Source organism: Drosophila mojavensis, unplaced genomic scaffold, assembly GCF_018153725.1.
Source record: "Drosophila mojavensis isolate 15081-1352.22 unplaced genomic scaffold, ASM1815372v1 contig_277, whole genome shotgun sequence".
Taxonomy (NCBI): Eukaryota; Metazoa; Arthropoda; class Insecta; order Diptera; family Drosophilidae; genus Drosophila; species Drosophila mojavensis.
The window spans coordinates 3251714-3264198 of NW_025318822.1; the positions used below are offsets into that span (position 1 = coordinate 3251714).

At 37.2% G+C, this 12485-nt stretch overlaps 1 protein-coding gene across 4 annotated transcripts; it reads left to right on the plus strand.

The window, feature by feature from the left end:
* Nucleotides 1-241: 241 nt before the first annotated feature.
* On the plus strand, nt 242-8169 carry LOC6574209 (fructose-bisphosphate aldolase). 4 transcript variants are annotated; one of them, XM_015167319.3, is made up of 4 exons: nt 242-395; nt 4067-4883; nt 4944-5143; nt 6067-6374. In XM_015167319.3, the coding sequence occupies exons 2-4, from the start codon at nt 4088-4090 to the stop codon at nt 6160-6162; spliced, it is 1092 nt and encodes a 363-aa protein (XP_015022805.1). In that variant the 5' UTR covers nt 242-395; nt 4067-4087; the 3' UTR covers nt 6163-6374. The 4 variants fall into 4 exon arrangements, with proteins under 4 accessions (XP_015022805.1, XP_043864198.1, XP_002000267.1 ...); XM_044008263.1 differs by lacking the exon at nt 242-395 and adding an exon at nt 7427-8169 and having other exon boundaries at nt 6067-6141; XM_002000231.4 differs by lacking the exons at nt 242-395; nt 6067-6374 and adding an exon at nt 7427-8169.
* Nucleotides 8170-12485: the final 4316 nt, after the last annotated feature.

Here is a 12485-nt window from a genome sequence, read left to right on the forward strand (position 1 = left end):
AGAGCACAGCAAGCAGTGCAGTACTATGCAAGCAGTAAAACGACCATGTAAAGCAGTGTAAGCTCAACAGAAGCACTAACGCAACAAGTTCATAAACCAGTGGGAAAGCTTAACCTTTAGCTTTAAGATACTAAATGCTTTTTGGTATTTCGCATTTAGGCACAGAGCTGTGCGTTTATTTGACAACACCGTACGACCTCCAAACAACCTTTTGACGTTTCGCTTGCCTACGCTCGGCTGTCTTTTACTTATTTCGCTTTGGAATTTCTCGCGGGCCGAAAATAAAAGCGTCGCCAACTCAACTCCAGTGCAGCAGCAGCAGCAGAGCCAGCCGGTAGCCAAACAGCAGAGAGCGGAGCAAAACAACCGTAAACACAGTTTCTTTTTCCATATCGGTGAGTGTGTGTCTGTGCAAACGTGTGTGACAAAATAAAATAATAAATATAAATTAAATAAGAGCAATTGAGGAAAATAAGTGCAGTTCGTAATCTGGTTATATCAGTGCAAGGCTTTTTCGTTCTCAACCCAAGTTGGTTTCGTAATCGTTTTTTTGTAGTTTCATTCAGCTGAAAAAAAGTTACAGAAAGCTCTCGGAGTTTGCTGCGTGTGTGTATGTGTGTGTGCAATTTGTTAAACTGGAATTTTTTCTCATTAGAATGAATTTCTTATTGGCTATGAGTTACATTCATTTTATGAATTCCTCTTGAACTTTCTACTGCGTCCATTTGCTTATCGCAGCAAACGACGCGTCGTTGACCTATGCAACTGAATGCTGATAAGAAACTTGAGTACGCACTCAGCTATCGTATAACGGTGCTACTTATTGCATTGCCGGTCTAACTGGCTAAGCCCGTCACCCCCTCCCCTACACCCAGTCTAACTAGATTTTCACTCTGCGGCTCGTTCGCACGTTGGCAGCGCTTCAACTGCAAGTTGCTTTATAAATAGCTGACACAAGTCTTATGTGCCCGAATACACACCTACATACATATACACATGCATATATGTATGTAAATTAGGCGATCATGTATTATTGTCTCCTTGCGTCTGTTCATTAGCTTTCGTTTAGTTTTCAATTAAATATTGTCATTGCTGCTTGTTTATTGACATCGTCAATTGACATTTGCCTTTCGAATGTGAGAAACCTTTCATTCCTCCACATGATAACAATTAAGAGATTAGAGGGAAAGAGAGAGATGGGACGAGGGAGAAAGGAATATTTGTTCTTTTCTTTGGAAAATTTGTCTTAACATGGGAAGGGAGGAAATGAAGGGAGAGTGAGAGAATGAGAGGGGGCAAGAGAAGTATACATATTAAGAGTATTTTAGAAAGAGTATATGAAGCGTGTAGGTAATTATTAAAAAATCACGCTAGCTACCCTTAAATTTAAATGCGCAAAAACCAGTTTGTGAATGAAAGCTATTTTGAATATTGTTGTTTCATATGTTATCTACAGCAAAAACAAAAATATATGTATATCATTTATAATTCAGCTTAGTTTATTTGTATTTTTCTTACTACAGCTGATTCTCTTCATTCTCAATATAACGCCCTTACAACTCTGCCTCTCTCTCGTTCACTGCCTCTCTCTTTTCTTATCCCCATCTTACTCACTCCCAGCTGTACCTCGCCCTGTGTGCCAAGTCCTCTTTTGGGAGCTGCTGACGCAGTTCGTATTTATGTTCTTTTGACCTATTGCTACTTGTCTGGGAGGCCGGACCTGTTATTGATACCCCGCTGCACACACGAGCCGCTCCAACAACATCCTGAACCAGTCTCGCTGGGCGATAACAAAACCATAGCGCATATTCTCTACATGAAATGTGGCGGGGGGCTCGTTTGGTTGTTTTTATTTTTTAGTCGAAGGTTAAATATTAAAACCGCCTGACAACAGCGCAGGCAGCAGACGATTTCGATGCTTCCAAAGTTTCCATAATTTTCGAAAAATTTCATTTTGTATTTTTGTTTTCGTCATTTTATCAACTTGTTTTCGATTCGAAGCTGCTGCCTTTATGTGATATGTGTGCACATGTGTCTATTTTATTTTTATAAATACACAATCACACACAATCACACACAAACACACACGCACACATTTACTTGTGTGTTTTTCTGATAGAAGAATTTATGTTGTTCTATCTCGCTTATCTTGTATTGCTGCTATCACTAGTCTCTTCTTTGATTTTACATTTCAGTCTTCAATCGATAGTCGTTTAGCGTAGGTGTGTGAAAAAAGTGAACCAAGCCAAGAAAACAGACCTTTATAGCTGTATATATATAGTCAATTGTGTCAAGTGCAACTCCTAAATAGCTCATATATTTCCAAGTCGACAAATGCTCTACTGCAGTTTATTGCACTGATACTAAAGAGCTCTAATCAGTTTGTAAACCTACCTATATACCTATATACTTTGTATATATATACATTGTATGCCTTTTTTTGCGGTAGTGCGTGCTTTTCAATGTCAAACAAGTCAAGCATCGTATCTAAAACTTTTTCTTTTACTATTCCATTCTCTCTCTCGTTTACTCGTCTTAATTTCCTCTCTTTCTCTCTCTCTCTCTCTCTCTTTTACTCACTCTCAGCTCATGTGCCACACGCGCTTTACGATTTTTTAACCGTTTCGTAAGCAACACGTCACAAATTCGCCCCGGCAACATGTTGCCTCTGACCTTGTTCAATGTCAAAGTTTTTAGGCATGCGCCGCACACGTCACGCAGCGAAAGTGAAAGTGAACGTCACAGCTCTCACATATACAACACGACCCGCTGCTTCCCCCTTCCCATGGAACCCCTCCCCTTTCCCCTCGCCCACCTCACCGCCCTCTCGCTTACTTCCCTACTCATTCTCCGACGAAATGAGTCTTACATTTGCCCTCTCTGAATTGCCGCGCTTAGCGCTCTGATTACATCAGACGAGGCTGCAGTTCAGCTCGCAGTCGGGTCTTGGCTCAGTTGCTCAGAAAGCATTGTCGAGGTTGGTTGATCCGTCCGAGAAAAAACAAATAAAAAAAAAACATAAATTAAATAAAGAACTGTGCGATTAGTGACTAATGCTAAGTAATTAGCAAAGTGTGCTGCAATAGGGCAGCTATTCTTGTGAAACTGTGAAATATAGCTCAGCCTTTAAGCAACCTTGAATTCATCTATTAAATTTATGCGAAATTGAATTTAGAGTGTATTGCCATAAATATATATGCGTAGTTTAATTTGTATATAGACAGTATATATGACAATTAAATTGTTCACATAAATGCCATTAATAAATGACTATCAAGTGAATTTCAATACAACTTTTAACAAGACTACAACTGCCTTTGCAACATTATCGCTTGGGCATATGCAACATTTTATGTATGCTATATACATGTGTATAGGTAGTTTTGTTTTCTGAATAGAAGCTATACAAGAAGTGAGACCAATGGAAGTGGATAAAACTCATAATTTATACCCCTATAGCTTCAGCGATTTGCTTAAATTTCACAACATTTCTGCTAACTCTGCTCAGCAACATTGTCGGCAGTAATGCTGCTTGGCAACATTATTGATAGCGCTCTTCAACGCAACATTTTGTGTATATGCGTGAGAAATGTTGCCAGCAGAGCAGACAACTGCGAGCGTGCGCTCACGCTCTTCTCTGTCGAGAGAAAGATAGAAAATGTGTGCGAAAGAGAGAGCGATGTAGTTATCGAAAACAGCTGTTCATTTGCAAAGCTTTCAAAACCTTAAAGCCCCTTTGATAGATAGTTATGTATTAGTATTAGTTATATATATAAACATATAGAGTATTCGGACAGATATCGCATTTTTGTATTACAAAATTAACCTTCTGGTTGAGCCGTCAAAAATTCGCCTTTGTCAAACGCAGGCCCATTATATGCACACATAGATCAAAGATCGCGAAACATTGTCTAAATTCCAAGTATAGGGAGAACGCACTTTTTGTTTTTTGCCAATCTAAATCAAAATGCATATTTACACTTATCGACTGTTGCAATCAGTTTATTGCATTAAATTACCGATCCGCAACAAATCGCAAAATCAAACTCAAAATGGATCATTTCAGAACTTTACGCAAGTATCAAAGATGACCACCTACTTCAACTATCCCAGCAAGGAGCTGCAGGATGAGCTCAGGTCGATTGCCCAGAAGATCGTTGCCCCCGGCAAGGGTATCCTCGCCGCCGATGAGTCTGTCTCGACCATGGGCAAGCGCTTGAAGGATATCGGCGTTGAGAACACCGACGAGAACCGTCGCGCCTACCGCCAGCTCCTGTTCACCACTGACGATAAGTTGGCCGAGAACATCTCGGGCGTCATCTTGTTCGACGAGACTGTGTACCAGAAGGCCGATGATGGCACTCCCTTCGTCCAGCTGTTGAAGAAGAAGGGCATCATTCCCGGCATCAAGGTCGACACTGGTGTTGTCAACCTGATGGGCTCTGAGGATGAGACAACCACCCAGGGTCTCGATGATCTGGCCAAGCGTTGCGCCAAGTACAAGAAGGAGGGATGCGACTTCGCCAAGTGGCGTTGCGTCCTCAAGATCGGCAAGAACACCCCATCCTACCAGGCCATCCTGGAGAATGCCAATGTGCTGGCCCGCTATGCCTCCATCTGCCAGTCGGAGCGCATTGTCCCCATCGTGGAGCCCGAGGTGCTGCCCGATGGTGACCACGATCTGGATCGCGCCCAGAAGGTCACTGAGACCGTTCTGGCTGCCGTCTACAAGGCCCTCAACGACCACCACGTCTACCTGGAGGGTACACTCCTCAAGCCCAACATGGTCACCGCTGGCCAGGGCGCCAAGAAGAACACACCCGAGGAGATTGCCCTGGCTACAGTCACGGCCCTCAGCCGCACTGTGCCCGCCGCTGTTCCCGGTAAGGAAATCGACATATGAATTCCTAATCTTTGGCTAACCGCTTCTTTGCTGTGCACAGGCATCACCTTCCTGTCGGGCGGTCAGTCCGAGGAGGAGGCCTCTGTCAACTTGAGCGCCATCAACAATGCCCCAGCGCCCCGTCCCTGGAAGCTGACCTTCTCGTACGGTCGTGCCCTGCAGGCCTCCGTCCTGCGCGCCTGGGGTGGCAAGAAGGAAAACATTGCCGCTGGCCAGCAAGAACTCATCAACCGCGCCAAGGTGAGTGCCAAATGTTATGGCTAAATGGTGTCTGGGCTTAGCTTTAGTTTGGGTCCGTGAAGACATGGGGGCTGTAGGGTGCTAGCAGAAAAGATACATTAACCCCCATCATTGAATAACCCCCATTCACCCATCGATCCTCACTTAGGCTAATGGTAATGCCTCACACGGCTGTTATAAGGCTGGCTCTGTTAAGGGAGCCGCTAGAGATGAAGGACTTCATATAGATAATCATGAATACTAAATTCTTTCGGCTGAGCAAGACATATATTCATTAAGACTAGTGGATAACTGTAACCCAAGAATCTTGAAACCTAGATGATCGAAAAGTCCTATCGAGCGTACGTCTTACCAAGTGTGAAGAACCAAACTGTAATTTGTGATCGTAGTGATATTGCTTCTCATGAGCACTTTCTAATTTTTCGTAATATTTGTCAATTTCAACCTGCAAGATATTTGGAAAATTAAATGATAAATATTTTAGTACTGAATAATCTCTGTTGCGCTTATTTATTTATTACCAAATATCTATCCTAAGCTAACCTATCCTTTTGCATGATGCAGACTGAAATGCAATTGAGAATCTAAACTTATGACTAATAAAATTATTAATTTGGGCGAAATGATTTCAACTAATCTTTTTCACTACATATGCCCTAAACTAATTGCTGTATTAATATCATCTAAATAAAATTATGAATATAATATACTAACCTATGCATTTATTAATCTATATACATATTATAATTTAACTCATTTTTCATTTGAATAAATTTCTTATTTGTTTTTCTCATTTCATTAATGAATTTTATGCTCGTTGCACTCTTTGTTTGTAAATCGTTTTGCACGCTCTTTTTTCAATTAATCCCTAAACCGTTTCCTGCTCTCCCTCTTCTGTTTCTGTTTATCCTCGCAATCCTTAGGCCAATGCACTCGCCTGCCAAGGCAAATACGTGGCTGGTTCGATTCCCTCATTCGCGGCCTCAACCAGCTTGTTTGTTGCCCAGCACAAGTACTAAACACAAAGCAAATCAAAACAAAGCAAAACAAATGCGTCTCCTAACGGCTGCAATCAGAATCCAATTGGTTTAACTGTGCTGAGTCCAAACCCGAACACATTCCTCACAGATCTGCGGCACAAAGACTATGGAGTTGCACACTTTATACCTTATATACCTACAACTATATTTAGCATTTTAATAATAATAAAAAGAAAACTCTAGAAATTATATATAATTTCATTTTTTACATTTAAAACTATTCAAAAGTCAAGACAACAAGAAATTCGAATAAATTTATGTTGAAAAAATTATATTAAAAAAAAAACTAAATAATTTTTAATTAATTATTTAAAAATTTGAATGATCTATTTTATTTTATTTTTAATTATTTATTTTTTCTTTTAATATTATTATTATTATTTTTTTTTTTGTACTATATCTATTGTACTATAGATATTCTAATTTTAAACTTAGCGCTCTGTTTAGTTTTTATTTAGATATATATATTTTTTTTATAAGACTACGCTTGATTTTCTAAGTTTTGCATTGAAACTTTTCTATTGACTGTCAAACTGTAAAATTTATTTTATTGATACAAAATTTTCTATCTCTTCAAATTTGCACTGTTAGCTTTTAATTTGTATGCATTAGCTAAGTTCTTTTTTTTTTTTTTTTTTTTTTTTTTTGTAATGATCAAAACTTGCTGACTTGCCTTCAAAATGCCTGTGCTTGTCAAACTGTAACCATTTATTATCTTAACAAAGCAAATTTCAGTCAGGCTATTTTAGAATCAACTTTCAAACACACACTCATACACACACAGATATCTCAGATGCCTAGGCTTACGCAAAATTACGGGAATTACGTTCCCGAATAGCACCTTGGGCATAATAAAAAGAGGCGGAACCTTTTTGTCCCTTTGGGCCTGGCACAGTTTGCAGCGCAATTAACCGCAATCGAATAAACTTTTTACTTTAAAAGACTTGAAAATTGAAATTACAAAACAGCAACCAAAGTGTGTGTGTGTGGGTGTCTAGATTGAGGTCTATGCGAAAAGTTTGGCAAATAGCCCCTGGTAAGGCTGACCTTCAACTTCTGCTCAGGTTTCGGTTCAGTGAGCAGTGCCAAAAATCGCAGCGAAAGTTGAAAGTTGAAAGTTTAGGCTGTGCATTTAGCTCGGGTCCAGGGTATATTGAAACTTGAAAAGTAATGTTTTAATGGCAAATTAATTAACATTTTTCCCCATCCTCTGTCTCTCTTTCTTTCTCTGTTTAATTTTCAGGCTAACGGCGATGCCTCTTTGGGCAAATACGTTGCTGGCAGCGCTGGTTCCGGTTCCGGTTCCCTGTTCATTGCCAACCACGCCTACTAAGGCGGGCAGCAGCAGATCATAAAAACGCAAATTGCTGAGAAAAAGGAATTCACGTTTCCCTTTTTCGGTAATTTTCATTATTTATTTTCTAAGTTACCAAGCAAGCAAAGCGCTAAAAAGAAGCAAAAAAAAAAAAAATGTTTAAAAAAATGAACAGAGAAATGTTTTAAAAAATGAAATAATTATGTTTATTGAGACGCAAATTTACTTTTAGTTCTAAGCACAAAACAAAAGCAAAAGAAACCCAAATCGTTGAAGTTATTCAAATTATATATACATACTTATATATATGCATGTTCATATATGATCATTATAAATATTATGTAATATTTCAATGTTCGAAATCTACTTGCAACAATTAGAAGCATGTCGTAAATCGGAATCGCAAGTGAAGCAAACACAACACCAGCAAACAACATCAAAGATTTTTAGCATTGAAATCACATGAGTTTATTATGTTTTTACTTATTCAATAATATTTTGCAATGTTTGTATACAAAAGAAAAACAAAAAGAAACAAAATCGCTATGAGAAAAGTGGTTTTTCATAATTATTATTATTACACTTTATATTTATGATTATGATTGTAATTATTAAGTGAACAAAATGACGCAAATAAACAAACACAATCGAAATAAAAAAGAAATATATATATTTAAAAAAATCGATACCAAAAACTAACCAAAAAAAAAAAGAAGGAAAGAAAACAATAATATGACATAATTTATATTGGCCCAGAACAAGCCGATATACATATACACATATATACGCAATGAAAGAATATTGTTATTGCTATAGAATGGCAGAAATGATTAATTAACAATTAACAGAGAACACTATTAGCATGTTGATTTCCCAACTGTAGTTGAAAATTGTTGCTAAACTGTACACTGTGCATAGGGCACTCGAATTTGCAGTCTATAACTGTTATAGTTACTATATATACAGAGTTTATCGCTTGATGCATCCGTTGAGTTCAAGAGCAGCCCAAGCAAACAGGCGAGCCATAAGTAACCCCATATTTATCTATTCGCAATATATTCATATATATATATATATATATATATATATATATATATATATATATATATATATATATATATATATATATATATATATATATATATATATATGTTTATGATTCATTTATTATTATGTGTTATTTCAAATTTCTACTATCTATATTGACATATTTATATATATATATGTGTATTTCTGCATATCGTTGTTAATCGCAAACATTTTTAGATGCAACAAAGAGCATATAACCCTACATTTATAAGCAAACAAATATTAGTTGAAGGAAATAAGAACAAAGTGGTTAAAATCTCATTTTTATTATTTTCTTGAGTCCTGAAAGCGAAACATACAACATCATGTTAGAACAGCAGTAAGAACCAACAACCAGAACAACAACAACAATAGCATGTTTCACTTCATTAATTTATGGCTGAAATATAGAAAATTCGACAACAAAGATTATACAATACAAACAAATTAAATGTATCTAAGGCGGTTGAACGAACATCATTCAATAAAAACTAAACCTTATACAAAGGAGCAAAAGTACCAACAATGTGTTTTGATTAACTAATGCCACAAATATTTATGTTGCATACAGCAAGGCGAAGGTAATGTACCTTCAGCACAGTTTGACAAGCACTGCGTCAAATGTGAAACCTTAGGTGCATAAATAAAGTATTGATATATGAACTTGTATTAAAATTGTTATTGTCGTTGAGTTTACCTCTCTACATGATTTTTGTTAAATTTAAGTTTAATAAATATACCATCCGTCGAGTGTCATATCATTCAGCTTCTGTCATGCAGTCTCAGAGCATTTAACTTCTGCCATAAATTCGCTAGACGATCGAAACTAAAAGTATTAATATTTGTGTGAATCATATGATTATGTTTTCTATTTCGTGAGCAATGAGAATAAATTTTCCCACAAGCTTCATATTATTCAGTCTTTGGCATTGATGTACCTTATACAGAGTCCTGTAGCATTCAGCTTTTGTCATGCAGCTGCCCTAACTCAAGTTTCAAGTTTTGTTTTTTTAACTCACAGAAGAGTGGAGCACAGTGTCTTAATCATTCATAAGGCTATGCCTTTTATTTAGCGAGCAAATTCTAATCAATATTTCCACAAGTTTCATAGATGTACCATCCTTCGAGTGTCATATCATTCAACTTCTGTCATGCAGTCTCAGAGCATTAACTTTAGCCATAAATTCGCTAGAAGATATAAATTAAGATCATTTATATTTTTGTGAATCATATGGTTATGTTTCCTATTTCGTGAGCAATGAGGATACATTTTGTCCACAAGTCATATTACTCCGTCTTTGGCATTGATGTACATTACACCGAGTTTTGTAGCATTCAGCTTTTGTCATGCAGCTGCCCTAACTGAAGTTTTAAGTTTTGTTTGTGTCACATTCACCAGAAGAGATGGCCCACAGTTTCTGAGGCATTCCCGTAGTAAACACACACTGCAGCCCTTGCGTGCTTATGTGTGTTTCGTATGTGAGCAGAAGGATGCGAAAAATTATTGATATATCAGTTCCTCGTAGTCTCGACTACAGCTTTCTTACTTGTTATATGCAATAACTTTTGCTTGCTTAAATTCCTCAAATTATTACAGGAAGAAGTCTTCATTTAAAATTTATTATTTTATCTATTATTTTGTCTATCTTAAAATCCGTGCCTATGAAACTTTAGAGCGAGGCGCATGATTTTAGAATTTTCGTTGAAAAAAAAATGTCCTTAGACATAAATCTAGACATTTTGTTTAGCAGCAAGCATATTAATATCATTTGCACTTATGCATATTTAAATGGAATATTCCGCTTTGTTATTTTATGTAAATATTTGTATCAACTTTAAGCTGAAAAGATACTTATTGATAGTTACATAATATTTTCATTTGCTCTCAAGTAAAATATACAAATCTGTTCACAGATATTTTATATAGATAGTTTCTAAACTAGGAGTATTCCCAATACAGTCACATAATAACTAGATATTGCTGCTGCGAAGCAGTTCATCAGATATCTGATTTTTATGTTTTGCTACTGTCTTTTCGATGAGCTTCCAATTAAGTGCTATTGATGATGCTGTAACTACCATTGAGTTGAAACAATCGCTCTCTTATTGTTTATCATTCACTTACAAACTTACTTCAAAGTGTGCTGAAGCAAAAGTTTGTGCTTGAGTGCAAATGCTATTTCATTGGATACTAAGAGCAAATAGTTGCGTCGAAATCCGAAATAAATTCACTTCACTCGCTGACTATTGATAGCAATCATAAATAAGTTCTCTTCTTACACAAGCTCTATGCAATTGGTGTGGCGCTTATTTCCTGCTCTTCGTCTTCCTTATGTTGCTTTTTTTTTTTTTTTTTTTTTTGCAATCAGGTTGAAATTTAATTTTGATGAAATGTTTGCTCTTTGGGGTAGGCAATACGCCGTATCTGATACGGTGAATATCTGCTCTTTTATCACAATTATTCACACCGACAAGATAGCTGGGCCAGTGCTACATACGGCGAATTGCCTTGGCGTGTGCCGACTATCAATGTACTTGAGCTACGGGGCACAAGTTCAAGTCTGGAGCTCAAACAACGCATGCATTTCAATAATCAAACGTAATCAAGACATAGACGCGTTGCCCAGTTCGGCTTTTTGGAGCGCGTCTTCTGCAGCTTTCATTTACAATTTCCTTCATTGCGAATGCAAATGTAAACAGACAAAAGGCAACGTAATCTGGCCAATGAATCGCAATTCAATGTTTTTTGCCAGTTGTTGCTGCCGTGTCTGCAGCTGCATCGAGTGCAAAGTTCCCTTAATCAGAATCAAATAAAATGCACAATGACACGGCCGCAGCGCAAGCGAAAGAGACAGAACGATTCCAAAATCCGACAGAGACAGAGAGGGCAAGACACGGCAACAGACAGGTCGACGACAATCAGTGCCGCGACTGAAGCTGCTCCAATGCTATCGCCCATATTTGACCACTCGCCGCGCTGAATTTAATTGTCTTGCTCTTGCACACTTCCTCAATGGGGTACTACAGTTGGGAAGCCACACATGTAACGCCCGCATGGACTGGATGGACTTCAGCCCGCCTCCAAGTTGAGCGAGCTTGGCTTGCATTATATTAACGCTTTTGGCATAGTAAATAAATGGAATATATCTCTCATGAAAATAACTATATCTACTTGTATTCAACATTTTTAATAATTTTTGCATTATTCCTCAAGTAAGTTCAAATAATCTGGATAAGTAAAATTTTCATAACTGTGAAATCTGTTTTTATGCATTGCTTAGTAAAATATTGTAAATATTTATTTAGAAATAAATTAACTATGTATCTTAAATACTATAATATTTTAAATATCTACGACCCATTGAAGCGTATTTGCTCTTTGCCCCGCTCAATTTATTTATTTTATTTTATTTTTTCGTTTTTTGGTTGTTTATTGTTGTTGAGGCTTGCTTTTCGGCTCTGTTTGGTAGCTCCCTGATGAACTGCATTTAAGAGAGTTTTTGAATGTTTATTGCAGGCATCATAAATTATTGAAATGATTTTATGAGCTATTGTAATACAACTCAATTCGAGCAATTTGTCTTGCAAATTGTTGTTAAACTCATCCAGGTCAATGCATCCGGATAAATAAAACTGTAAAATTTAAAGGCCATGGGAACTTCATTTTGTAAATATGGTCTCTATATAATTTCTACAAATAATCGCGTAAATAATATGAATAGTTTTTTTTTTAATACTTAAGTTTCCTTTTCAAGTTTTCCATACCCTAACTTCACAATCTGTCCGTCTCTCAGGGTCTTCAATGCAAATACATATCAAGGATTTGAAATTGAGTTCCCTGCATATAATATGAGCCACACGCTTTTGACTTGCCAGCACCACAGATTTAGCAGCTTGTCACCTGCACAGGTGGCACGGC

Coding starts and splice junctions, on each gene's coding strand:
- LOC6574209 (XM_044008263.1), top strand. CDS start 4,088: ATGACCACCTACTTCAACTATCCCAGCAAGGAGCTGCAGGATGAGCTC. Junction 4,884..4,943: donor TGTGCCCGCCGCTGTTCCCG/GTAAGGAAATCG, acceptor TGCTGTGCACAG/GCATCACCTTCCTGTCGGGC. Junction 5,144..6,066: donor AACTCATCAACCGCGCCAAG/GTGAGTGCCAAA, acceptor CGCAATCCTTAG/GCCAATGCACTCGCCTGCCA.